The 27,848-nt window shown below is 47.3% G+C and overlaps 1 protein-coding gene across 11 annotated transcripts in view; it reads left to right on the forward strand.

The window, feature by feature from the left end:
* Positions 1-3,278: 3,278 nt before the first annotated feature.
* Positions 3,279-27,848, forward strand: part of cep290 (centrosomal protein 290) — a 148,575-nt gene continuing 124,005 nt past the window's right edge. For 6 of the 11 annotated variants that reach the window (XR_015081455.1, XR_015081456.1, XM_086009500.1 and 3 more), the window contains exons 1-13: positions 3,279-3,346; positions 11,371-11,498; positions 11,586-11,663; positions 12,989-13,058; positions 13,155-13,201; positions 13,758-13,901; positions 22,894-22,947; positions 23,186-23,206; positions 23,365-23,517; positions 24,226-24,408; positions 26,260-26,349; positions 26,472-26,594; positions 26,794-26,814. Coding sequence is in view for 9 of the 11 variants with exons in the window: in XM_086009500.1 (XP_085865626.1) it covers positions 11,397-11,498; positions 11,586-11,663; positions 12,989-13,058; positions 13,155-13,201; positions 13,758-13,901; positions 22,894-22,947; positions 23,186-23,206; positions 23,365-23,517; positions 24,226-24,408; positions 26,260-26,349; positions 26,472-26,594; positions 26,794-26,814 (1,086 nt within the window). In the remaining 2 variants the exon portion in view is untranslated. The remainder of the gene's footprint in view (positions 3,347-11,370; positions 11,499-11,585; positions 11,664-12,988; positions 13,059-13,154; positions 13,202-13,757; positions 13,902-22,893; positions 22,948-23,185; positions 23,207-23,364; positions 23,518-24,225; positions 24,409-26,259; positions 26,350-26,471; positions 26,595-26,793; positions 26,815-27,848) is intronic. The other 5 variants (XM_086009502.1, XM_086009508.1, XM_086009507.1 and 2 more) reach the window with 3 other exon arrangements.

Raw genomic sequence — 27,848 nt, forward strand, 5'->3', positions numbered from 1 at the left:
AGGAACCGTCCCTTTAGATTGAAAATTGCACATGTCAGTACGCTTTTTAAGAATGGCGAGAGAGGAAAACCAGGGAATTATAGACCAGTTAGCCTAACATCTGTTGTCGGGAAATTGCTGGAGTCTATAATTAAGGATAGGGTGACTGAACACCTCGAAAATTTAGTTAATCAGAGAGAGCCAGCATGGATTTGTGAAAGGTAGGTCATGCCTGACAAGCCTGACTGAATTTTTTGAAGAGGTGACTAAAGAAGTGGACAGGGGAATGTCTATGGATGTTATTTATATGGACTTCCAGAAGGCATTTGATAAAGTCCCACATAAGAGACTGTTAACTAAGGTAGAAGCCCATGGAATTGAGGGCAAATTATTGACTTGGTTAGGAAATTGGCTGAGCAGCAGGAGAGTAGGGATAATGGGTAGGTACTCAAATTGGCAGGAGGTGACTCGTGGTGTCCCGCAGGGATCTGTGTTGAGGCCTCAACTATTCACAATATTTATTAACTTAGATGATGGCGTAGAAAGTCATATATCCAAATTTGCCGATGACACAAAGATAGGCGGCATTGTAGGGAGTGTAGAGGAAAGCATAAAATTACAAAGGAATATTGATAGATTAAGTGAATGGGCAAAACTGTGGCAAATGGATTTCAATGTAGGCAAATGTGAGGTTTGGACCTAAAAAGGATGGAACAGGGTTCTTTCTAAATGATAAGCTAAAAACAGTGGATGTCCAAAGAGACTTGGGGGTCTCATAGATCATTAAACTGTCATGAACAGGTACAGAAAATAATCAAAAAGGCTAATGGGATGCTGGCCTTTATATCTAGAGGACTAGAATACAAGGGGGTAGAGGTTATGCTGCAGCTGTACAAAGCCCTGGTTAGACCACACCTGGAGCACTGTGAGCAGTTCTGGGCACCACACCTTAGGAAGGATATATTGGCCTTGGAGGGAGTGCAGCGTAGGTTTACCAGAATGATACCCGGACTTCAAGGGTTAAGTTACGAAGAGAGATTACACAAATTAGGGTTGTATTCCCTAGAATTTAGAAGGTTAAGGGGTGATCTGATTGAAGTTTTCAGGATATTAAGGGGAACAGATAGGGTAGATAGAGAGAAACTATTTCCGCTGGTTGGGGATTCTAGGACTAGGGGGCATAGTCTAAAAATTAGAGCCAGACCTTTCAGGAGTGAAATTAGGAAACACTTCTACAAACAAAGGGTGGTAGAAGTTTGGAACTCTCTTCCGCAAACGGCAATTGATGTTAGATCAATTGTTAATTTTAAATCTGAGACTGATAGCTTTTTGTTAACCAAAGGTATTAAGGGATATGGGCCAAATATGGAGTTAGATCGCAGATCAGCCATGATCTCATTGAATGGTCAAGCAGGCTCGAGGGGCTGAATGGCCCACTCCTGTTCCTATGTTCCCCCGTAATCTGCTTCAACAGGAGGATCTGTAGCTGGAATATTAACATATTCCCCACATGCTGACTGGCCTGCAGTTTATCTCTTTAACATTTTGTTTTTGTCCTAAATACTGATTCTTGACCAAAAATGTGCCCCTCACATAGCTTTCATCATGTTTACAGATATAACAAGTGTAGAATTCATTTGCTAAGTGTAAGTGGTTTGTAAGTAATTGATCATTTTGTTATTTTACATTTAAAGAATGCCACTTTGATTAGACAAGATCTGACAGCCTGGGTAGTGGTATCTTTAATTACTTGATTTATTAGGAGGCACTGAAGGAGCTGTGCATAGATAAAAGCAAACAGAAGAAATGTGTGGATTGATAGGCCCAATAACACCCGGCAGGTTTCAACACAACAACTTGTATTTAGATAGCGCCTTTAACGTAGTAAAACGTCCCAAGGCGCTTCACAGGAGCGATTATCAGGCAAAATTTGACACCGAGCTAAAGAAGATGATATTAGGACAGGTGATCAAAAGCTAGGTCAGAGGTAGGTTTTAAAGATCGTCTTAAAGGAGGAGGGAGGTGGAGAGGTTTGGGGAGGGAATTCCAGAGCTTAGGGCCTAGACAGCTGAAGGCACGGCCGCCAATGGTGGATTAAAATCGGAGATGCACAAGAGGCCAGAATTGGGAGAGCACAGATATCCCAGAGGGCTGCAGTTACAGAGAACATCAATTTAGTTGTTTCTTTTTTGGTGTTTGCGCTCTTTTCCTCCCACCACTTGGCTTTGCTCTGTTCCATTTTGAAATGCTGTTGTCGTCACAGCGTTCTATAAGATATAGCCTGATCTCTACACTGCCAGCACAGATGTTTGTACTATCCGATTTCATCTCTACCCTATCTGACCTCTCTGTATTGCCTAGCTTGATGTGTCCAGGTCTCTATACACTACCTGTATTGATGGGACCCAGTCTCCCTACAGTACCTGGCTTGATGTGGCCTAACCTGGCCTCATTCCACCCCTAGCTGTGGCCTCTGTCCACCCTTGGCTCTGGCCTCTGTCCACCCTTGGCTGCGACCTCTGTCCACCCCTGGCTCTGTCCACCCACTGGCTCTGGCCTCTGTCCACCCCTGGCTCCGGCCTCTGTCCACCCCTGGCTGCGACCTCTGTCCACCCCTGGCTCTGGCCTCTGTCCACCCCTGGCTCTGGCCTCTGTCCACCCCTGGCTCCGGCCTCCGCCCGCCTGCCCCTGGCTCTGTCTACCCACTGGCTCTGGCCTCTGTCCACCCCTGGCTCCGGCCTCTGTCCACCCCTGGCTGCGACCTCTGTCCACCCCTGGCTCTGGCCTCTGTCCACCCCTTGCTCCGGCCTCCGCCCGCCTGCCCCTGGCTCTGTCCACCCACTGGCTCTGGCCTCTGTCCACCCCTGGCTCCGGCCTCCGCCCGCCTGCCCCTGGCTCTGTCCACCCACTGGCTCTGGCCTCTGTCCACCCCTTGCTCCGGCCTCCGCCCGCCTGCCCCTGGCTCTGTCCACCCACTGGCTCTGGCCTCTGTCCACCCCTTGCTCCGGCCTCCGCCCGCCTGCCCCTGGCTCTGTCCACCCACTGGCTCTGGCCTCTGTCCACCCCTGGCTCCGGCCTCCGCCCGCCTGCCCCTGGCTTTGTCCACCCACTGGCTCTGGCCTCTGTCCACCCCTTGCTCCGGCCTCCGCCCGCCTGCCCCTGGCTCTGTCCACCCCTGGCTCCGGCCCCTGTCCACACCCTGGCCCTGCCCCCTGCCCCCTGCCCACACCCTGGCTCCGCCCCCTGCCCACGCCCCGGCTCTGGATCTCGCGAGAGTGGCGAGCTGTGCCGTAAAGCGGATTACCGGCTGCCGTAAAGGGCTGGTGCGGTCGCCTAGCAGCGCTTTGCCAACGGGCCGCGCCGCCAGGTAATGGAGTCTCTGTTTCTTCAAACCCCGCCAGCGGGGCGGCGGTGGTATTCCAGCTCCTCCCCGAACCTTGTGAGGGAACCATCACTGCGTCTGACAGTGACTGTTACAGTCTTTAGTGATGTGTGCAAGTGACTGTTACACAGTCTTTGGTGATGTGTACAAGTGACTGTTGCACAGTCTTTAGTGATGTGTGCAAGTGACTTACACAGTCTTTAGTGATGTGTGCAAGTGGCTGTTGCACAGTCTTTAGTGATGTGTGCAAGTGGCTGTTGCACAGTCTTTAGTGATGTGTGCAAGTGACTTACACAGTCTTTAGTGATGTGTGCAAGTGGCTGTTGCACAGTCTTTAGTGATGTGTGCAAGTGGCTGTTGCACAGTCTTTAGTGATGTGTGCAAGTGACTGTTACACAGTCTTTGGTGATGTGTGCAAGTGACTGTTGCACGGTCTTTAGTGATGTGTGCAATTGACTTACACAGTCTTTAGTGATGTGTGCAAGTGGCTGTTGCACAGTCTTTAGTGATGTGTGCAAGTGACACAGTCTTTAGTGATGTGTGCAAGTGACTGTTACACAGTCTTTGGTGATGTGTGCAAGTGACTGTTGCACAGTCTTTAGTGATGTGTGCAATTGACTTACACAGTCTTTAGTGATGTGTGCAAGTGGCTGTTGCACAGTCTTTAGTGATGTGTGCAAGTGACTGTTGCACGGTCTTTAGTGATGTGTGCAAGTGGCTGTTGTACGGTCTTTAGTGATGTGTGCAAGTGACTGTTGCACGGTCTTTAGTGATGTGTGCAAGTGACTGTTGCACGGTCTTTAGTGATGTGTGCAAGTGACTGTTGCACGGTCTTTAGTGATGTGTGCAAGTGACTGTTGCACGGTCTTTAGTGATGTGTGCAAGTGACTGTTGCACGGTCTTTAGTGATGTGTGCAAGTGACTGTTGCACGGTCTTTAGTGATGTGTGCAAGTGACTGTTGCACGGTCTTTAGTGATGTGTGCAAGTGACTGTTGCACGGTCTTTAGTGATGTGTGCAAGTGACTGTTGCACGGTCTTTAGTGATGTGTGCAAGTGACTGTTGCACGGTCTTTAGTGATGTGTGCAAGTGACTGTTGCACGGTCTTTAGTGATGTGTGCAAGTGACTGTTGCACGGTCTTTAGTGATGTGTGCAAGTGACTGTTGCACGGTCTTTAGTGATGTGTGCAAGTGACTGTTGCACGGTCTTTAGTGATGTGTGCAAGTGACTGTTGCACGGTCTTTAGTGATGTGTGCAAGTGACTGTTGCACGGTCTTTAGTGATGTGTGCAAGTGACTGTTGCACGGTCTTTAGTGATGTGTGCAAGTGACTGTTGCACGGTCTTTAGTGATGTGTGCAAGTGACTGTTGCACGGTCTTTAGTGATGTGTGCAAGTGACTGTTGCACGGTCTTTAGTGATGTGTGCAAGTGACTGTTGCACGGTCTTTAGTGATGTGTGCAAGTGACTGTTGCACGGTCTTTAGTGATGTGTGCAAGTGACTGTTGCACGGTCTTTAGTGATGTGTGCAAGTGACTGTTGCACGGTCTTTAGTGATGTGTGCAAGTGACTGTTGCACGGTCTTTAGTGATGTGTGCAAGTGACTGTTGCACGGTCTTTAGTGATGTGTGCAAGTGACTGTTGCACGGTCTTTAGTGATGTGTGCAAGTGACTGTTGCACGGTCTTTAGTGATGTGTGCAAGTGACTGTTGCACGGTCTTTAGTGATGTGTGCAAGTGACTGTTGCACGGTCTTTAGTGATGTGTGCAAGTGACTGTTGCACGGTCTTTAGTGATGTGTGCAAGTGACTGTTGCACGGTCTTTAGTGATGTGTGCAAGTGACTGTTGCACGGTCTTTAGTGATGTGTGCAAGTGACTGTTGCACGGTCTTTAGTGATGTGTGCAAGTGACTGTTGCACGGTCTTTAGTGACGTGTGCAAGTGACTGTTGCACGGTCTTTAGTGACGTGTGCAAGTGACTGTTGCACGGTCTTTAGTGACGTGTGCAAGTGACTGTTACATGGCCTTTAGTCTAAATGTGGTCACTTTTAATATTGGAGACCGTTGTGTATGTGTAACAGAGACAAGAGAAAACTTCTTCCTTGAGAGAGGCGCTTATTAATAATTAAATGTAAAGTGGGAAATGTAAGTCTGAAATAAAAACAGAATGCTGGATGTATACTTTCGGTCCGCCAGCATCAGAAAAAAGAAAATCTAGTTTGCTCCTTTGGGCATCGATCCTTGATTGGAATTGTACTCTGCTTTTTACTGATTATATGTAGAGCATCATGACGTAACATGCAAACCAAGTGATGTTGGCCACAGCCAAAATGGGTTGTTCCGCCTGTGCCTCTATGACAAATGTACAGTAGTAAATATATCCGAAAAGTAATTTTTAAATAAGCTTTGAAATGATTTATATCATTTTGGGTGGCTCCAATGTTGCGGAGTGAAGCATATGGTGAAGTCGCATACTGTGCCATTGGCCCAGATTTTCCTGCAACGTCAAGATCGGCGACATACACCGTAAATTACGCAGTCTAGCACGTTGATCTCGCTGTCGATAACTTGCTCCATATTCACCTGTATTTATATAATTAGAATATACCGCACGGGTCTGGCAGCGAATCGGAATCGGTGCGTCCAATTGCTTCAGTTCATTCAGTGACGTCACTAAATCTTCTTTTGTAGTTAATGTAAACTAAAACTGTGACCGAATCGAAGTCCCCGCTTCTCCCTTCTAGTCTCCGAAGTCTATCCACCTTGGCCCAGAAATTAGGTTCGGGGGCTTGCCGCGTGTGCAAGCCCCCGATGTGCACTCACCCGGCGCGCCGACATCTGAAGCCTGGGCCTGCTTGGAATTCCTGTCACTGGCCCGGTTCAGATGTCGGCACGATGTGCTTACCTGATCCAGCGGCGTAGTTAGTGCGATGTGCCAGCTGGGATCAGGTGAGCACTGTGCAGCCAATCAGGGGAGGGGAAACTTCATTCATGAGTTTGATAGTAAGAACTGTCAAACTCATGAAAAGTACGGGCGCCCAAAAGACTAATTTAACTTTAAATAAAATTTTTTAAAACATCCCAATAATTAAATGAACTATAAATAACTTTAAAAAACTATTTTAAACAATCCAATTTTTGAAAAAAATAATTTTTTAAGAAATCGGGTCTAAAACTAAACTTACCTTACTGTAAAGTCCTTAAAAACAATAAAGCTGTGGGAAAAAATGTTATAATTTTAAATAATAGACCACTTGCCTTAAAGAATCAAGTCCTTACGCCTCCTTTTTATTTGTCTAAAAAGTTCAGGCCCTTGCACACGGGCAAACCTGTCAAAAAGAAGGAAGTTCAATGCGTGCGCGCAGAGTCCTGCGCGCACGCGTTGGACCTCTGAACCCCTTGGAGGAAATGCCGGTTTCCCGCGCATGCTGAAATCCGGCACTTCCAACGGGCCCACGCGTGAGTACCCGTCCGTACTCACGCGTTGGGACTGGAATTACTGGCCCAATATATATAACAATTTTAAATCACCATACGCTCTCCTGGCCAGCCTCCCACCTCGCAACATCCGTAAACTTGAGCTCATCCAACACTCTGCTGCCTATATCCTAACTCACACCAAATCCCGCTCACCCATCACCCCGTGCTCGCTGACCTACATTGGCTCCCAGTCCAGCACCGCCTTGATATTAAAATTCTCTTCTTTGTATTCAGATCCCTCCATGGCCTCGCCCCCTCCCTAGCTCTGTAATCTCCCCCAGCCCTGCAACCCCGAGATCTCTGCGCGCCTCCAATTCTGGCCCGATTTTTCTTCGCTCCACCATTGTTGGCCGTGCCTTTAGTTGCCTGCACCCTAAGTTCTGGAATTCCCACCCTAAACATCTCCGCCTCTCTACCAATGTTCTTGTTAAGCTGTGCAGCCGCACGGCTCTCTGATGGTCCCCGCGCAGCCGGTGAGCCAGCTTTTAAGTAAAAAAAAAACACGCGTGCACGGAATTTTGAATGGCCCGCGCTGTCCGTTAAAGGGGCCGCGCAGGCCAAAATAAAATTAGAGGGAACATTGCTCTCTCCTCCTTTAAGGCGCTCCTTAAAACTTACCCCTTTGACCACCCGGCCTAATATCTCCTTAAGCTCTTGGTGTCAAATGTTGTTTGATAATTGCTCCTGTGAAGCGGCTTGGGACATTAAAGGTGCTATATAAATGCAAGTTGTTGCTGTTATGCAAATTTGATGAAGAAATGTACCTGAAAACAAAAGGTGATGAAACTGACAATAGTTGCTGATTGTGCTTCATAAATTTCTGCTCGGAGTTTTCTACTGTGATTAACGACCATTAACTAGACATGGCTATTAAGCTACCGTGATTCGGGTCTTTTTTTGTATTCGTTCCTGGGATGTGGGCGTCGCTGGCAAAGCCAGCATTTATTGCCCATCCCTAATTGCCCTCGAGAAGGTGGTGGTGAGCCGCCTTCTTGAACCGCTGCAGTCCGTGTGGTGAAGGTGCTCCCACAGTGCTGTTAGGGAGGGAGTTCCAGGACTTTGACCTAGCGACGATGAAGGAGCGGCCGATATATTTCCATGTAACTTGGAGGGGAACTTGGAGAAGTGATGGTGTTCCCATGTGCTTGCTGCCTTTGTCCTTCTAGGTGGTAGAGGGTGTTGGTTTGGGAGGTGCTGTCGAAGAAGCCTTGGTAAGTTGATGCAATGCATCTTGTAGATGGTACACACTGCAGCCACGGTGCGCCGGTGGTGGAGGGAGTGAATGTTTAAGGTGATGGATGGGGTGCCAATCAAGCGGGTTGCTTTGTCCTGGATGGTGTCGAGCTTCTTGAGTGTTGTTGGAGCTGCACTCATCCAGGCAAGTGGAGAGTATTCCATCACACTCCTTACTTGTGCCTTGTAGATGGTGGAAAGACTTTGGGGAGTCAGGAGGTGAGACACTCGCCGCAGAATACCCAGCCTCTGACCTGCTCTTGTTGCCACAGTATTTATGTGGATGGTCCAGTTAAGTTTCTGGTCAATGGTGACCCTCAGGATGTTGATAGTGGGGGATTCGGCGATGGTAATGCCGTTGAGTGTCAAGGGGAGGTGGTTAGACTCTCGCTTGTTGGAGATAGTCATTGCCTGGCACTTCTGTGGCACGAATGTTACCTGCCACTTATCAGCCCAAGCCTGAATGTTGTCCCGGTCTTGCTGCATGCGGGCATGGACTGCTTTATTATCTGAGGAGTTGTGAATGGCACTGAACACTGTGCAATCATCAGCGAACATCCCCACTTCTGACATGATGGAAGGAAGGCCATTGATGAAGCAGCTGAAGATGGTTGGGCCTTGAACACTGCCTTGAGGAACTCCTGCAGCGATGTCCTGGGGCTGAGATGAGTTTCCTCCATCTCCAACAACCACAGCCATCTTCCTGCGTGCTGAAGCCTGCTCCTGCAGGCCTGAAGAACTGGAGCCTGTGGAACGTGATTAGAAGAGCGCCTGTGCGCTGGAGCCCGCACCTGTGGGACTGCGAGAGTGCGCGACTTGCAATGTGTGGCGCAGCACCCAAAAATACCTTTGCAGCCGCACACCCGTGCAGCTTAGCAGGAACTCTGATAACAACCCCTTCCCCCTCCTTTTTCTAGTGGTTGCCTAGTGGTGTCCCACAAGGAGATGTTGAATAATTACTTTGCGTCAGTATTTACAGTAGAGGAAGAGGTTAGCATGCCGAAAATCCCAAGGAATCTAATATTGAATCAGGGATAGGGACTCGCCAAAATTAATGTAAGCAAAATAACAGTAATGAAGAAAATAATGGAATAATGCATGTAAAGTTAAGGCACATGGGATTGGGGGCAAGGTACTGACTTGGATAGAGAACTGGTTGGCAGACAGGATGCAAAGAGTTGGAATAAACGGCTCTTTTTCCGAGTGGCAGGCAGTGACTAGTGGGGTACCGCAGGGATCGGTCCTAGGACCCCAGCTATTCACTATATATAAATGATCTAGACGAGGGAACTGGATGTAATATCTCCAAGTTTGCAGACAACACAAAGCTGGGTGGGCGTGTGTGCTGTGAGGAAGATGCTGAGAAACTCCAGTATGATTTGGACAGGTTGGGTGATTGGGCAGAAGCATGGCAGATGCAGTATAATGTGGATAAATGCGAGGTTATCCACTTTGGTGGCAAAAACAGGAAGGCAGATTATTATCTGAACGGCAATAGATTGGGAGAAGGGGAAGTGCAACAAGACCTGGGCGTCCTTGTGCACCAGTCGCTGAAGGTAAGCATGCAGGTGCAGCATGCGGTTAAGAAGGCAAATGGTATGTTGGCCTTCGTAGCGAGAGGGTTTGAGTACAAGAACAAGGATATCTTGCTGCAGTTGTACAGGGCCTTGGTGAGGCCACATCTTGAGTATTGTGTGCAATTTTGGTCGCCTTATCTGAGGAAGGATGTTCTTGCCATGGAGGGAGTGCAGCGAAGATTCACCAGACTGATACCTGGGATGGCAGGAATGACGTATGAGGAGAGATTGGGTCGATTGGGCTTGTACTCGCTGGAGTTTAGAAGAATGAGAGGGGATCTCATTGAAACTTATAAAATTCTAACAGGACTAGACACACTGGATGCAGGAAGGATGTCCCCGATGGCGGGGGAGTCCAGAACCAGGGGTCACAGTCTAAGGATAAGGGGTAAGCCATTTAGGACAGAGATGAGGAGGAATTTCTTCACCCAGAGAGTGGTGAACCTGTGGAATTCTCTGCCACAGAGGGCGGTGGAGGCCAGTTCATTAAATATATTCAAGAAAGAGTTGGATATATTTCTTGAGGCTAAAGGGATCAAGGGATATGGGGAGAAGGCAGGGACAGGGTACTGAGTTTGGATGATCAGCTATGATCTCATTGAATGGCGGAGCAGGCTTGAGGGGCCGAATGGCCTACTCCTGCTCCTATCTTCTATGTTTCTGTAGTTTAGTTTCCATGACTGCTCTTTCCAAGCTTCCTGATTTCCAATTTGCACCACTTATCCTTTGCTTGTGAAGGACATGCAAAGATTTTCTCTCCCTTTATTAGCCCTGCATACATGAACTTGTTCATATTGCCCTTGTGTACTGGTGTTCCATTCGCTTTCTTGTCTCCTTTAACCATGGAGCAGCACGATTTTCCCTGTGATTAATTCAAAGCCTCAATCACAGAGGGAGGACGTGCTGAGTCCATGCAGAATATTTACAAACAGGTCCCTCTCCAGCACCTCAAGCACCTGATCTAAGCGCTGCATTGACAAAGGCCTGGAATTAGTCTTTCTAATACTTGCAGCTGGAGAATACTATCTACAGGATGCACTGCAGCAACTTGCCAAGGCTTCTTCAACAGCAGCTCCCAAACCCGCAACCTCCAGAAGGACAGGGGCAGCAGGCGCATGGGAACACCACCACCTTCACAATCCCCTCCAAGTCACACACCATCCTAACTTGAACATATATCGCCGTTCCTTCATCGTCGCTGGGTCACAATTCTGGAACTCCCTCCCTCACGGCACTGTGGGAGCACCTTCACCACACGGACTGCAGCGGTTCAAGAAGGCAGCTCGCCACCACCACCTTCTCGAGGACAATTAGGGATAGGCAATAAATGCCAGCCTTGCCAGTAGCGCCTACATCCTGAGAGTGGATTTTTTAAAAAGCTGTGGAATAGTGTATGATCTGAGAAAGCGTTGAGAGTGTTACAGAAAAATACCTTTTCATTTGGATTATAAATTTTTTTAATAAGTCAAAAATCTCACAGGGTTTGTTTAGAAATTCATTACAATCTTTGACCTGATGCACATGTATATTAGGATAATCAGATGACTGAAAAGAGGCGATCTGTCTATCATTGCAGTGATTACAGAAGTTTTTAATTGGGCAAAATATTAATTGCACTTTTTCCTTTCCATGCCAGGCTGAGGTTTTTTAGGTCCCAAGTACACTTCTAATTTACAGGATGGTTTGAATTGTCACTGACATTTTCAATGTTTTCCCCTATAGCGTGAGCCCAACAACCGTACACCAAGATGGCGCCCAACCTGGACTGGGAGAAACTAATGAAAGTTGATCCGGACTCTTTGCCAAGTCGAGAGAAACTGGCAGATAAGTTGTTGGATTCAATATCCAAGGTCTTGCTATTCATTTCAGTTTGGAGTTTAGTATTGATATTTTTGCATTTAGCAATTTTAACAATAACGGTGAATTTCTGTGCGCAGGTTGAAGGAAATGAATTGACACCAGAGGACCCGGAGAAGCTGATTCAGCTTTTCCGCATCACTCAGTCCTTGATGAAGGTTTGTGTTTAAAGATGCTTGTTTGTTGCTCCATTGCTAGAAAGCTAGATTAACAAAAGTGGTAAAGAAAAGATGTTTGGGTGTCATTATTAACGAGACACTGAAATCATGTGGAAGCTGTTACTAATGGGGGTAAATAATTAATTGTTGGGAGATCATGTACATAGAATTACATAGAATGTACAGCACAGGGACAGGCCATTCGGTCCAACTGGTCTGTGCCGGTGTTTATGCTCCACACGAGCCTCCTCCCACCCCTCTTCATCTCACCTTATCAACATAACCTTTTATTCCTTTCCTCCTCATGGACTTATCTAGCTTCCTCTTCCCCTTAAACCCTATTAAGGTGCACTGAAGCATGAATTTGATTTTAAATCAAGCAGCTTATTTTATCCTTTTATAACTCATCAGCAAGATGTCATTTAGGATGATTGTGCATAGTTTTGCACACTATCTTCAAAATAACATCGTTGCATTGATAAGAGTTCAGACAAGAGTGACGGGTGAATCTGGCTCTTATGGCTCTAAGTTATGAAGACCTACAAAACTGCTAAAAAGTGAACAACTGCAGAGATTGGAAATCTGAAAGACAAGCAAAGTGCTGGAAATATTCAGCAGGTCAATCGGCATCTGTGGAGCGAATAGACAAGTTAACGTTTCAAGTGTGGGGCTTTTACCAAAACTGGAAGAAAATTCACAGTTGGACAGCTTTTAAAAAGGAACAGCAGAAAGGGCAGGGGGAGGAAAAACACACACACACACACACACACACACACACACACACACACACACACACACACATAGAATGACCTGTAAAGTGCTTAAATTAATAGCCTGCCATAACTCGCTGTTAACGTTCCCACATGAGCAATGACACTTGGGCAAGGTTTCAGAGGGTCACTGGTCAATTGTGGCTCCAGCATACGCTGGTAAGGAATCAATACCTTCAGAGGGGAGAGGAGAAAATGGCATTAAACCAGAAAGGCAGCACAACCTTTTTAATTTCTGAATTATTCTTAATAGCTTATATACAAATTGTTTTGAATGCGATTCTTATTTTGTGCAGTACTTTTGAATAGTGCTTTATCCAACTTAATGTGAACATAAATAAAATGTAAAAGATTGTTGTAAAACCTTTTGTTGATAAGTGCTTTTTCTAAGAAGCACAAATATTGGTTACAGTGACAAAAAAATCCAAAATGCTTTAAACTGGATGGAAAGGCCCATGATTACTTCACGTTGTGTTTCCTCAATGCTTGATAAAGTTCACAATGTTTTACATTCACACATGATCAAGATGTTTGTGTTTTTTTAATAATATATAGATGAAAGCACAAGAGGTTGAGTTGGCTTTGGAAGAAGTTGAAAAAGCTGGGGAAGAGCAAGCTAAAACAGGTAAGTAGCTGTTTTGCAGTCAGTTTGTTCTGGTCTGTGCGTTCACTGTGAATAATTGAATGTATATAGTTACTTGTTAATCTGTTTTCTCCACAGAAAACCAGCTGAAAGCAAAAGTTCTTAAGCTAGAGAATGAGCTGGAGGTTAGTGTAAAGTTTTAATTTCTTTGTTATTATACAGAATTACATCGATCTTACAGCACAGAAACAGTCCATTCGGCCCAACAGGCCCGTGCTGGTGTTTATGCTCCACTCGAGCCTCCTCCCGTCTTTCCTCATCTAACTCTATCAGCATAACCCTCTATTCCCTTCTCCCTCACGTGCTTGTCCAGCCTCCCCTTAAATGCATCTATACTATTCGCTTCAGCCACTCCCTGGAGTTCCACATTCTCACCACTCTGAAGGAAGGAAGGGGTGAAGGAAAGGTGTGTGTGTGTGTGTGTGTGTGTGTGTGTGTGTGTGTGTGTGTGTGTGGTGTGTGTGTGGTGTGTGTGTGGTGTGTGTGTGTGTAAAGGACATGCCTTATTGTAGTTAATTGAAACCTAAAGATATAGGCCCTGTTCCCATCATGCATATTCTGATCTAAGTTCTCTTGAAGTAACTCACAATAGGAGATTTTCTCTGCAAATGTAATTTATTGTTTACTTAAAACCTGTGTGAATTCAGAAAGTGAGCAATGCTCCATTTTGTTTCCACCCAGATGGCCCAAGTGAGCGCTGGAGGGCGTGATACCCGATTCTTAAGAGAAGAACTTCGTCAGTTGGAAAACCAGCTGCAGTTCAAGGACCGGGAGGTTTCCGAAATGGAGAAAGAGCTGAACAAGGAAAAGAAACTCGTTGAGCAAGTAAGGAAGCTGGAACAGGAACAACTCTGAATGCAAACTGTTGGCACAACTTTCTCAGTTTTTCTTTTAAACTGGGCTCAATTAGAAAACAAAGTTTATTAGAATGTACAGCACAGAAACAGGCCATTCGGCCCCACTGATCTATGCCGGTGTTTATGCTCCACACGAACCTCCTCCCACCCCTCTTCCTCTCACCCGATCAGCGTATCCTTCTATTCCTTTCTCCCTCATGTGTTTATCTAGCTTCCCCTTTAAATGCACCAATACCATTCGCCTCAACCACTGCGAGTTCCACATTCTCACCAAGTTTAAAGTTTATCGATTGCAACCCTTCACCTCTAAATGCACCCTAGGATGAAGTGAGGTTAAACAGTAGCTTAAATATTCAGGGTATAATGAGCATCAGGGGCAGGGGAGGACTGGCCGTATGTGAAATCGGAAGACTTCCCGAATTCCCCCGCCACTGGCTCCATGGCGCTGTGATAGCGACATCCCATTTTTCCGTGAGAATTCCATGCCTTTTCAGGTGAGCCAGTCGACCCCTGGTAAGGCAGGGGAGAGGGAATGACCGTGTAGGGTACGATGATGCACGCCCGATATAAAGAGGAGCACTTTAACTGATTCACCTGCATGGGAGAAGCTATCCACTGAAAGATATTCTTACCTCAGACTTCCCTCTAACACTGAGGTATAATACTGCAGAGATGCTACAGCCATAGTGCTAGAATATGGTGGCTAGGGTTTACCGCTTCTCAGCTGCAGCTTTCCATAGATTCAGTTTAATGGGGTGGGGGGGGGGGGTGGGCAGTAAATTGTGGGCTGTCAGAACACATCATCGGAAAACCACAGCCTGCATCTCAGTCTTGGAATGCTGCTCTCTCTTCTCTCTTAGGCAGTCCCTCGGAACCGAGGATGACTTGTTTCCACATTAAAAATGAGCTCTCAGGTGACTGATGAGTCCAATGCGGGACCTACAGTCTCTGTCACAGGTGGGGCAGACGGTGGTTGAAGGGGCGGGTGGGTGGGGTGCTTGGGTTGACGTGCGCTCCTTGCGATGCCTGCGCTTGACTTCCGCTTGCTCCCGGCGAAGAGACTCGAGGTGTTTGGCGCCTTCCCGGATGCTTCTCCTCCACTTTGTGCGGTCTTGGGCCAGGGATTCCCAGGTGTCGGTGGGGATGTTACACTTTTTCAAGGAGGCTTTGAGGGTGTCCTTGAAGCGTTTCCTCTGCCCACCTGGGGCTCTCTTGTCGTGCTGGAGCTCCGAGTAGAGCGCTTGTTTTGGGAGTCTCGTATCGGGCATGCGGGCAATGTGACCCGTCCATCGTAGCTGATTGAGCGTGGTCAAAGCTTCGATGCTGGGGATGTTGGCCTGAGCAAGAACACTGATGTTGGTGCGCCTATCCTGCCAATGGATTTGCAGGATCATGCGGAGGCAGTGTTGGTGGTACCTCTCCAGTGCTATGAGGTGCCTGCTGTACATGGTCCATGTCTCTGAGGCATCCAGCAGGGCGGGTATCACTGCTGCTCTGTAGACCATGAGCTTAGTGCCGGGTTTGAGGTCCTGGGCTTCAAACACTCTCCCTCAGGCGACTGAAGGCTGCACTGGCACACTGAAGGCAGTGTTGGACTTCGTTGTCGACGCCTGCCCTTGTTGACAATAGGCTCCCGAGGTATGGAAAGTGGTCCACATTGTCCAAGGCCTTGTTGTGGATTTTGATAGTCGGGGGGCAGTACTGTGTGGCGGGGGCAGGTTGGTAGAGGATCTTTGTCTTACGGATGTTTAGTGTAAGGCCCATGTGATGCGCTATCAATTACTCATAAAAGACTGAGAGTTAGAAGAGTAACTAAAGGCTTTTATTAACAACAGAATGGAGGTCTGCCTCGCGTGGTCGACCGGTCCATGATACTAAGGGCTGGGGAGCAGTCACCTTTATACTAGGACCTGTGGGAGGAGTCAGCCGAGGCATGTCCAGGCATGTACACAGTGGAATACAAACAGGACAAACAGGAATACAAACAGTGGTTTACCACATTCACCCCTTGTTTAAAATTGAGTCCGGCGGGGTGAAGTGTATTAAAAGTTAGTGTATTGGAGTCTCTCCGGAGGTCTTGTCTGCCGCTGTGATCTGCGTGGCGACGGCAGGGGTAGTGAAGTTTCCGGCATCGAGTCCAGCGTAGGCTGTGGCACAGGCGTGTCGTCCTCGTAGATGTCGAGCGGGTCGCAGGGCCCAGGCCTGCCGTCTGCTGGGGCTGGATATCGGATCGTGGGGGGGGGTGGTAGTGGGTAGTGGGTTACTGCGGCCCCCGAGGGTGCAAGGTCTCTTATGGAGACTGTGTCCTCCCGCCCGTCCGGGTATGCGATGTAAGCATACTGGGGGTTGGCGTGGAGGAGGTCGACCCTCTCGACCAGGGGGTCCGTTTTATGGGTCCTCACGTGTCTTCTCAGTAGGACCGGCCCTGGGGACGTCAGCCATGGCGGTAGCGATGTCCCCGATGTGGACTTCCTTGGGAAGACAAACATTTTCTCATGAGGGGTGGCGTTAGTGGCAGTGCAGAGCAGTGACCGAATAGAGTGGAGCGCATCGGGGAGCACATCCTGCCAGCGGGAGGTTGGAAGGCCCCTAGACTTTAAGGCTAGCAGGACGGCCTTCCAAACTGTCGCATTTTCTCTTTCCACCTGTCCGTTCCCCCGGGGGTTGTAACTGGTGGTCCTGCTTGTGGCAATACCCCTAGTTAGCAGGTACTGACGGAGTTCGTCGCTCATAAACGATGAGCCCCGGTCGCTATGGATATAGCTGGGGAAGCCGAACAGGGTGAAGAGGTTGTTCAGACATTTAATGACCGTGGCACTGGTCATGTCCGGGCAGGGGAAGGCGAACGGGAAACGGGAGTACTCATCAATAATATTGAGGAAGTACACATTGCGGTCGGAGGAGGGGAGAGGCCCTTTAAAATCGACGCTCAGGCGCTCGAAGGGGCGAGTGGCTTTTATCAGGTGGGCCCTGTCTGGTCTATAAAAGTGCGGTTTGCACTCAGCGCAGATTTGGCAGTTCCTGGTCATGGTCCTGACCTCCTCAATAGAGTAAGGCAGGTTGCGGGCCTTGATGAAGTGGAAGAACCTGGTGACCCCCGGGTGGCAGAGGTCATTGTGGAGGGCCCACAGTCTATCGATCTGCGCGCTGGCGCAGGTGCCACGCGATAGCGCATCCGGGGGTTCATTTAGCTTCCCGGGCCGGTACAAGATCTCGTAGTTGTAGGTGGAAAGTTCGATTCTCCACCTCAAGATCTTGTCATTTTTGATTTTGCCCCTCTGCTTGTTGTTAAACATAAAAGCAACTGAACGCTGGTCAGTGAGCAGGGTAAATCGTTTTCCGGCCAGGTAGTGCCTCCAATGACGCACAGCCTCCACAATCGCCTGGGCCTCCTTCTCAACAGCGGAGTGTCTGGTCTCCGGGCCTTGGAGGGTTCGTGAAAAGAAGGCCACGGGTCTCCCCGCCTGATTGAGGGTAGCGGCCAGGGCAAAGTCAGACGCGTCGCTTTCCACCTGGAAGGGGATGGATTCGTCCACTGCGTGCATGGTGGCTTTGGCAATGTCCTCCTTGATACGGTGGAAGGCTAAGCGGGCCTCTGCCATCAAGGGAAAAGAGGTGGACTTGATCAGCGGACGGGCCTTGTCCGCATAGTAGGGGACCCACTGGGCGTAATAGGAGAAAAACCCTAGGCACCTCTTCAGGGCCTTGAGGCAGTGGGGCAGTGGAAGTTCCATAAGGGGACGCATCCGGTCGGGGTCGGGGCCGATGACTCCGTGTTCCACAACACAGCCAAGGATGGCGAGGCGGTTTGTGCGGAATATGCACTTCTCCTTGTTATATGTCAGGTTTAGGAGTTGGGCGGTGCGGAGGAATTTTTCGAGGTTTGCGTCATGGTCCTGCAAGTCACGGCCGCAGATGGTCACATTGTCCAGATATGGGAAAGTGGCCTGCAACGCATTTTGATCTACCATCCGGTCCATCTCCCTTTGGAAGACGGAGACCCTGTTGGTGACGCCAAAGGGAACCCTAAGGAAGTGATAGAGGCGGCCGTTTGCCTCAAAGGCAGTGTACTGGCGGTCCTCAGGGCGGATGGGGAGCTGGTGGTACGCTGATTTCAGGTCAATGGTCGAGAAGACGCGGTACTGCGCGATCTGGTTGACCATATCAGCTATACGGGGGAGTGGGTAGGCGTCCAGCAGGGTGTAGCGATTTATTGTCTGGCTGTAGTCGATGACCAGGCGCTGCTTCTCGCCGGTCTTAACGACCACAACCTGGGCTCGCCAGGGGCTGGTGCTGCCCTCAATAATCCCTTCTTTCAGGAGCCGCTCCACTTTGGTTTTAATGAAAACCCTGTCCCCGGCACTGTATCGCCTGCTCTTTGTGGCGATGGGCTTACAGTCGGGGGTGAGGTTAGCAAACAGTTGGGGGGGGGGTGACTCTGAGTGTGGAGAGGTTGCACCTGGTGCGCGGCGGGCAGTTTGGAAGCTGCTGGCTGCGGACTGTGAGTGGGGGTAGGGGTCCACCGTACGCCATCGTAACACTTTTAAGGTGGCACTGAAAATCTAACCCCAGCAGGACGGCAGCGCAGAGGTCAGGCAGGACCAGAAGTTTAAAATGATCGTACACGGTCCCGTCTACTACGAGTGTCACCACGCAGTAGCCGCCGATGTCCGCCGACTGGGACTCGGAGGCCATAGAAATCCGCTGTTGCGCAGGCAGGACTGGGAGAGAGCAACGCCGCACCGTGTCGGGGTGGATGAAGCTCTCCGTGCTCCCAGAGTCAAAAAGGCAGATTGTATCGTGACCATTTACCTTAATGTCCATTGTGGAACTGGCCAGTTGGTGCGGTCTCGCTTGGTCCAGTGTAACGGATGCCAGCGTAGGGGTCGGTGTGTCGCTGCGGGTATCAGATGAGGCGGTGTCGGGGGCCTGCTGCGTCCCGGCTGTCGTCCAAGATGGCGGCGTCCATGATCCCCATGTGGCTGGAGGCGTCCAAAATGGCTGCTGTACCGGTGATTCGCACATGGCCGGGGAGGTCCAAGATGGCGGCCCGCATGGCCCACACGCGGCGCTGCTGGGGTTCGGGTGGCTTTGGCCCTGCAGACGCTAGCGTAGTGTCCCTTCTTCCCGCAGCCCGAGCAGATCGCGTTTTTCGCCGGGCAGCGCGCTCTGGGGTGTTTTGCCTGGCCACAGAAGTAGCATTTCTGGCCTTGGGGCACTGCTGTCTGGCCTTGGGACACTGCTGCGGTAGTTGGGCCGTTGTTGGGGTGTGGCTGGGGTGGCACGGCGCTATGAGGCGGTCCTACCGTGTCCCAGGCTGTCATTTCCCGCGGCGTCCACGGTGCAGAGGAGTAGGCATCCATGCCCTGGTAGGCTGCATCCAACGATAGTGCGAGTTCAGAGGCCTTGTTGAGGTCGAGGTTACTCTGCTCCAACAGTCGCTGTCGGGTGTAATTGGATCTGTGGCCCGCTACAAAAGCGTCCCGGATAAGTTCCTCTGTGTACACGGCGGCCTTTACATCCTTACAACCACAGGCCCGGCCAAGCACAGACAGTGCCTGAAGGTATTCCACGGTCGATTCCCCAGGTTGTTGTTTACGACTCCCCAGGAGGTGCCTGGCGTACACTTCGTTCACTGGGCGCGTGTACTGGTCCTTGAGGAGCTTGATAGCGTCCGCGTACGAGGTCGCGTCTTGGATGACCGAGTACACTCGGTGGTTCACTTTGGAGGTCAGGACATCCAGTTTGTCCTCGTCCGATTTGATTGCTTCGGAGGCGGTCAGGAATTTTTCGAAACACTTAAGCCAGTGAGTAAACTTGGTGGATGAGTCCGCCTCCCGATGATCTAAGTCCAGGCATGCTGGTGTGAGGATCTCCTCCATTATAAAAATGTTGTTAATAAAATTGATGCGCTATCAATTACTCATAAAAGACTGAGAGTTAGAAGAGTAACTAAAGGCTTTTATTAACAACAGAATGGAGGTCTGCCTCGCGTGGTCGACCGGTCCATGATACTAAGGGCTGGGGAGCAGTCACCTTTATACTAGGACCTGTGGGAGGAGTCAGCCGAGGCATGTCCAGGCATGTACACAGTGGAATACAAACAGGACAAACAGGAATACAAACAGTGGTTTACCACACCATGCTCTCGTACGCTTCGATGAAGGTGTTGACGATGGTTTGGAGTTCGACCTCCGAGTGAGCGCAGACGCAAGCGTCGTCTGCATACTGTAATTCGACGACAGAGGATGGGACGACCTTGGATCTGGATCTGGACTGGAGGCGATGGAGGTTGAACAGTTTCCTGTTTGTTCTGTAAATTAGCTCCACTCCAGTGGGGAGTTTACTGAGGGTGAGATGGAGCATTGCAGCAAGGAAGATGGAGAAGAGCGTTGGTGCGATGACACAGCCTTGCTTGACCCTGGTTCGTACGTGAATTGGGTCTGTGGTGGAACCGTTGGTCAGGATCACGGCTTGCATGTCGTCGTGAAGCAGGCGGAGGATGGTGACAAACTTTTGAGGGCAGCCGAATTTGAGGAGGACACTCCATAATCCCTCACGGGTGACAGTGCCGAAGGCCTTTGTGAGGTCAAAGAAGGCCATGTACAACGGTTGGTGCTGTTCCCTGCATTTCCATGGAATGGTGCACACAGTTCAAGATTCCGTCGTTACTTGAAGAATCCTCAACTCTGCCATGCATGGTTAACTATGGTTATTGGGTAGTGCAAAATGTTACTGGTATGTCTGCTGGCTGTATTGCATTGCAGCACTACACGGCAGGTTATGCTGTTTATCGCCTCGAGAATTTGGTTCGCTAAGCTGTTAAGCCCTGCAATTGAGCTGAGGCAATCTCCTTCCTGCGCACCTCCAGTAGAAGTTCAGGAAAACTGTTCAAAATATGTTAATTAAGCCTGCGAGCTTTAAATCCCAGGCCGCGGCGGATTGCACCACAGCAGGTTTCATGAGACAGGGACGGGAAGGGTTTGGCGCTGGAAGCTGCCGCTACTCGCGCAAGAAGTCCCGCGATTTCAAACAACTCGCGGGCTGCTGGCAGCAGTGCCCGGGAGATCAGGGAGCCCCATATTTGGCTCGGGTCTCTGGGCACGGGCCCCTGTGTTAATCCAGCCCCATCTCCAAGGATAGCTGGGCAACATGCCTGGCAGGAGGCAGTGGCACGCGTCAACACTGTCCACTACCTGTGGGACCTGGAAATAGTTAAGGAAGAAAATGCCATTCCTTTAAGAAGCTACCAAAACTTAAAACATTCTAACAGGACTAGACAGACTAGATGCAGGAAGGATGTTCCCGATGGTGGGGGAGTCCAGAACCAGGGGGCACAGTCTATGGATAAGGGGTAAGCCATTTAGGACTGAGATGAGGAGGAATTTCTTCACCCAGAGAGTGGCGAACCTGTGGAATTCTCTACCACAGAAGGCAGTTGAGGCCAATTCATGAAATATGTTCAAGAAGGAGTTAGATATATTTCTTAAGGCTAAAGGGATCAAGGGATATGGGGAGAAGGCAGGGACAGGGTACTGAATTTGGATGATCAGCCATGATCTCATTAAATGGCGGAGCAGGCTCGAGGAGCCGAATGGCCGACTCCTGCTCCTATCTTCTATGTTAAAATAAAACTGCCCAGCTGTACCATTTCTCAGGTAGATACCCACATAGGCATGCCACAAAGTGTTGCCCATGAACCTGGTCCACATTTACTGTGTTGAGTTTTTGAGTTTGTGCCAGTTAACCCTTTCGCTCTTAAGTTCCGAATTATTCGACTTGACCCATTATGCCCTGGGTATAAAGGTTGTGATCTCCACGGGCGAACCCCCGCCGGCCCGTTAGCCCTTTAGACTCTGTGTACGGTCGGCGTCGCACATGTGGTCCCTCCATCAGTATGGCCCGTCTCTGGATAGTCTCACGCTTCTCAGCTGAATACCTCTATAACCCTTGTGTCTAAAAGGGCAAACCCCCTCTTATACCCCTTCTTCACAGCAAAATCTATGGGGACCAGTTAACCCAATCACGGATTTGCACCTGAATTTTACTACACAGTTACAGGGATGCCACGTACTCACTGATCCTGCCTTCCCCTGTCAGGCCATCACCCTCATGACACCCCTGCTTCTCCTGACACCATCTGTGTTTCACTCCCTAACAGGGTCTAATTCAAACGAGACATGATGCCCTTGTCCATCGTTTATCTCGCCTGGGAAGTGAATGGTTATGATTTTGTTATGGCTTTGCTGTGATTTAGCCTTTGTCCCTTATCAGGGTCTTTGGAATCTTGCCAAGTTGGCCTTGTTGTTTTGCAGGCAGCTATTTTATGAGAAATGCTAAAATGGCCTTTTTAGAATTTGGTCAAGAAGGAACCATGAGCCTTTTGTTTGCCTCCATCTTACCTCCCAAACCAGGGCCACCCGGGGCATTTCACAACAGGATTACCAGTATGATTATAAGTGCAACAATTACATAATGAAATCTTTAATCTACAATTAATAATAGTATGAATTGATTGTATTTCAGGTTAGTTTGTAAGTGAATGTGAAATGGAGACTTTCCCAGTATTCTCATAACTGTTGGCCCATGTCAAATCCTCACACCCTTACAGTTCTATCTTCGCTTATCGTGCATGCTCCATATCCAGCAGGACACACCTCTTGATAGAACCATAGCTGCATGGTCATGTACGGGCACATTTACTGATGGGCACAGGATGGCCACATGGCTGGAATCAGTCCCCTGTCCCCCTCCCCATTTTGGAAAATCAACAGTGATATTTTGTACAGCTCACCTAGGTTCTCTTTAACATCCATACTCATTGTAACATTCAATAAAGGGATCGTTTTAGTTTTAATTCTTGGCATCAAGAGAGATGCTTTTTTTTTTATCACTGCTTTTTGACCCCCTCATATCTTCACTATATATACCAACATATACCTTTTTATTGTACTTTTTAGGTGGGAATTCGAATCAAGGAGATAGAAAATGAAAACAACAAGCTAAGAAGAGAGGTCAGTGATGTGAACTGATAATATCCCATGAACAATCAAATGTGAATAAAGGTTAAATAAAAACGTGTGTTTGCAGACCACTTATCGCAACTTTCAGTTTCTTTGCATCTTCGGTTCTGCTTGTTTACCTTTTGTTGCTGTCGAGTTTTTCTCACTAAAAAGTTTGTTCTTGCTAACATGCACGACCTCAGTCTTCTTCTTTCTCCCATTCACATCATTCACTTTTCTTTTGTCAAAGAAAAAAGGACTTAAAAGAAAGGTAAGAGCATCATAGAGATGACTGGCTAAGTAATGAATGATCGCCATCATTAGTGCGCTTGTACATTGAGTCATTATTTTGTTTCTAGAATTTTTTTCCTCAAGTGTTCAATTGGTGGAAAGACCGTGAACTTTCTGTGTTACTGACGCTTTTTGCAGAATGATCAATTATGCCAAGACGTTGTTGACTATCAGAAACAAATAGATTCGCAGCGGGAGACTCTCCTTAACAGGAGAGGTGACGAATCAGACTACAGAACTCAGCTCTCCAGAAAGAACATGGAGCTTGCTCACTATTTGGATGAAATTCAGGTACTTCATATTTTTAATATTTCTTTATATTTTATAGCTAAGTATTTCTCCAGTGTGTTACATTCCTGTATTTTTACACTCCATGATTCTCTTGTATGCCAGAATAAGGTAAATCATGTCCTTCAGGGAAGGGAACCTGCCACCCATACCCAGTCTAGCCTAAGCGTGACCCCAGTCTCACTCTACGTGGTTGACTCTTAATGCCCTCCAAAGTGGCCTAACAAGCCACTCAGTTGTAAAAAGAATCAGCTACAATGAAGGCGGCCCATCACCATCACGTTGTCAGGGTAACTGAGGATGGGCAATAAATGAGGCCTCGCCAGTGTCATCAAGGGATAAGGGGATAGGGCGGAAAGTGGACTTGAGGTAGAAAATTAGCCATGATCTCATTGAATGGTGGAGCAGGCTCGAGGGGCTGAATGGCCTACTCCTGCTCCTATTTCTTATGTCACGCACATCCCAGAAACAAATAAAATACCTCAGAAGTTGAGTGGATTGGTGTTACTTTCACTGATTAGCTAACGCCTTTTAGGGTGAGGGTTGGCAGAGCCTTGCAGACTAGGTACTTGATAGTTGGCGCCATGTAGGTACACACAATGTTCTGCGCCAAGTGCGTTCCTTAGTTTTTTAAAAAACAAGCAGTTTCCCTCTTTAGCAACAGACTGCTGATTATTAAACGATTACTGTTTTCTTTCCTACACCCCCTAGAATTTGTCTGACGCCAATGAAAAGCTGGAGACACAGAACAAACAGATGCAGAAAAACCTGGCAGAGTCCGTGCAAGAGATGGAGAAGATGACGGATGAATACAACAAAATGAAACTGATTGTCCAGCAAACCGATAATTCTGTGGACCAGTTTCAACGGGAAAAGGAGCAGCTGTTGTTTCAGGCAAGGCCCAGGGTTACTTCTAATAATCACAACTAATTGAATTCATTCAAACGTAGTCTGGGAACCATGATGCCAGAGCACTGGCCAATGGAATTTGGAAACTCAAGTAGGGTTCTTGCTTGTGACTGATGTTCACACTCTGGTCTCTGCAGGATGAGCTTGGCAGCTTCAGCCAGGTCTTGGGCGGAAGGGCAAGGAGATTGTGCAGGGAAAGACACTGGTCCACTGCTGTCAAACATTCTTCCTAATGGGTCAGCCAAAATATTGACAACATTTCTAGATGCGTTTGTAGGCTGGACTGTCCTGATGGAGAAGATTGGTTGGAGGAGGAGGGAGAATTGGCTAACTTGAGAAGGAGCAAGTGACATTGAGAATGGCAATCGGAGTATAAATAAAAGGGGAGGGCAAGTTAGGGACTGCTTTCTTTATTACAAAATCCTAATCTATTACTGAGATGTTTTTTAATCCTTTTTATCTCCCACTCCAAAAAAAAGTTATTGCTTTTATCAAAGACAAAGTGTAAGGCATGGGAAGTTTCAAATAAAAAGTAGTTTAAGATGAGATTAGATGAATTATTGTACTGAAATAGGAAGGTACTTAAAAGGGTGTGTTAAGTCCTCTTAAGATGTATCCAGTTGTAAGATATTAAACAGTTATTTTAAGATAGTTACGGTAGTAGTTAAATTAAAAATAACATTTAAGAAAGGTTATTATGCTTCTATATTAAGATTCATGAAAGGGCTGTTAATCTAACAAATACACTTTTAGCTGGGTTAAGCCACACAACAAATGGAGAGGTGTGTATGCCATGAGATTCAACTGGGTATAAGCTTAAATAGGTATTTACTAATTAAGAAGGACAGTAATAGAAGAAATGGAGAGGAGGAAGCCAAGGACATCAGTAATCCTGTGGGTTTTTATGAGCTTTCATAAATTACCATATTTATAGAATTCAATCTCACATCATACAATGATAGTGCTAGCCCAGTACCATAGCCATTACACTGCTGTACCCAGACCAGAGAATCATATAGGCAGGAGGAGGAGCAAAGCCAAAAATTGGATAAAGTTACATGAACTTGAGAAATAAACTGGCTCAAAATAAACCGACCATTTAATTGTTACCAGAGACTCAGGCGGACCACTAGAAAGAACAACAAAGATTTTGCACTGCCTCTTTCCTTGTCTTGAATCATTTTATATAGTGTGTAAGTCTAGTATTGTACCTCCTGGTTTCATGCTGTGTTTCTATTTCTGTGTAATATCTCAAATAAATCTGACTATTAGTCTTAGCCTGAATATAGTGGTCCACAAATGTGTTATTTACCACCTTTTTAGATAGGTATGCCATGTCGCTGGTGTGAGATAGTAAGATTAGGATAATTATTAGTTCTGTGGCATGCTCTCCTCTACATGACATGTTTAAAACAAGCAGATTTCAGTTCATAGATTTGGTCTGCTTGTGGAAATGCTGTGAGCAACAGCCAAAAATGTTGGGAGAAATTCCAAATCTGTAGCAAGGTTATATAAAATACTTAAAGATAGAGAAAGTGAACCTGAACCAATGCTTAGATATGCGGCAGGGTAGCAGGACAAGAGGTTCAGGATTGTGTACGGCAAACCTAAGGCAAGCATCACAGACGGTGATCAACCGCTGGAACGCGTTACTAGGGAGGTTTAATTGAAGCCGGGACATTGGACTCATTTTAAAACAAAAGCCAGGCACCGTGCTGGGAAGGCGGTAGGGTTTGCTAGACTTGGAGGGCTGCGATTCGATGAGCTGAAAAGCCGCCTTCATCTGAGCCCTTCAGACTGTTTCTGCCAGCACTGCCATGTTCTCTCTGTAAACAGGTGCAAGATCTGACCGACCAGCTCCGAGCCGTGACCGAAGAGGAGGATCCAGTGATGTTGGCAGTGAACACAAAAATCGAGGAATGGAAGGTAAACCAATACCTGGCATTGCTCAGAAGAAGTGTTGAGTTGTCACTAATTGTTCAAAAATTATATTGTAATGAACAATGGTAACTGCTATTTTAAGGTTTTTCTTTTTAAAACTCTTACAGAAAGTGTTGTCTGCCAAGGACAATGAAATCATCGATTATCAGCAGAAGTTGCAAGATCTCCGAACTAAACTAGTAATTGCTGAGTTTGACAGTGATAAGAGCAGCGTCATTACCCTCCAACAGGTATATCAACCGGCCAGATTTCAGTTTCCTCCCGTGACATTTTAGTAGTTTCTTGTTTTTTAATTTATATCGTGCTTCTATTTCTTGCCTGATTTATTTTTCACCTGTTTCAACTGTAAACTATTTTCACAACTTCGAATAAACACATTTGCCTTCGTCCTTCTTCTATTGCTCTCCTTATCTCACCGTTATCTATTAGATCATAGAAGAACTCTTAATTGTAAGTATTTTTCTTTGACTTTATGATCGAGCGCATTACGCTTTTGCTTCATTCATCTTCCATAATGTTACTTTTTTTTTTCCTAAGAGACTCTTTTCATTCAGAATAACAGTGATTGGCTCATGTGTGACTGATGCAGAATAATTTCACTAAAGATTAGTGGCATTAAAATTGGTCACTTAGCTATTATGTCTTAGATGACAACTGGAAAAGTTACTTAATAAGTTGCACTAAATTTAAAAACTGTTTCACTTTGGCTAATCTATTTAATGGCTCATTTTAACTTTCTATTAAATGTTCAGTGTGCTATGGATAGCATTCTTTTTTCCCCCAACAAAAATAATGTTTAGAGTTGCAGCTTTTTCAAATAATATTGAAAAGAAACATTTCTGTTTGATTTCTGCCCGCTTTATGGCATTTCAATCTGACTTTGTAGATCTAAGCTGATGGAGAACTTGCCCATTTTTTACGAGCTACAATATTGAATAATTTGTTTTGAGCCCTTTGGTTACTTTTTAAAAATTGGGCTTTAGGTAGAAATTGTGCATTGCCACAAATAATCATTTGAAGCAAAGGTTTTAAGGGAGAGAGCCAGGCAATGGGTTGGGTCTGGATTGCTCTAGCAAAGAGCTGGCACAGACACGATGGGCTGAATGGCCTCCTCCTGTAAATGTATATGGTGTGGAGATGCCGGTGTTGGACTGGGGTGGACAAATGTAAGAAGTCACACAACACCAGGTTATAGTCCAACAGTTTTATTTGAAATCACAAGCTTTCGGAGCGCTGCTCCTTCGTCAGATGAAGTTGAGAGATGCATAAAGACACAACTTATATCGTCCGAGAATAATGCCAGATGTTTACAGGTAATCTTTCTAACTGCCATTTATCACACCTCAGCAGAGAGATAATCACAGCAATCAAAGGTGTGAATGGTGTCCAAACAGGTTAGTCAGGAAAACATTACATCAAAGAATAATGAGGTGGGGTCACAAGGGGTCAAATGTTGCAGATGCTGGGGTCTGTATGAAAAACAA

Source organism: Somniosus microcephalus, chromosome 16 (assembly GCF_052327205.1).
Source record: "Somniosus microcephalus isolate GS21.2 chromosome 16, FLI_Smic_1.0, whole genome shotgun sequence".
In the NCBI taxonomy this organism is placed as follows: Eukaryota; Metazoa; Chordata; class Chondrichthyes; order Squaliformes; family Somniosidae; genus Somniosus; species Somniosus microcephalus.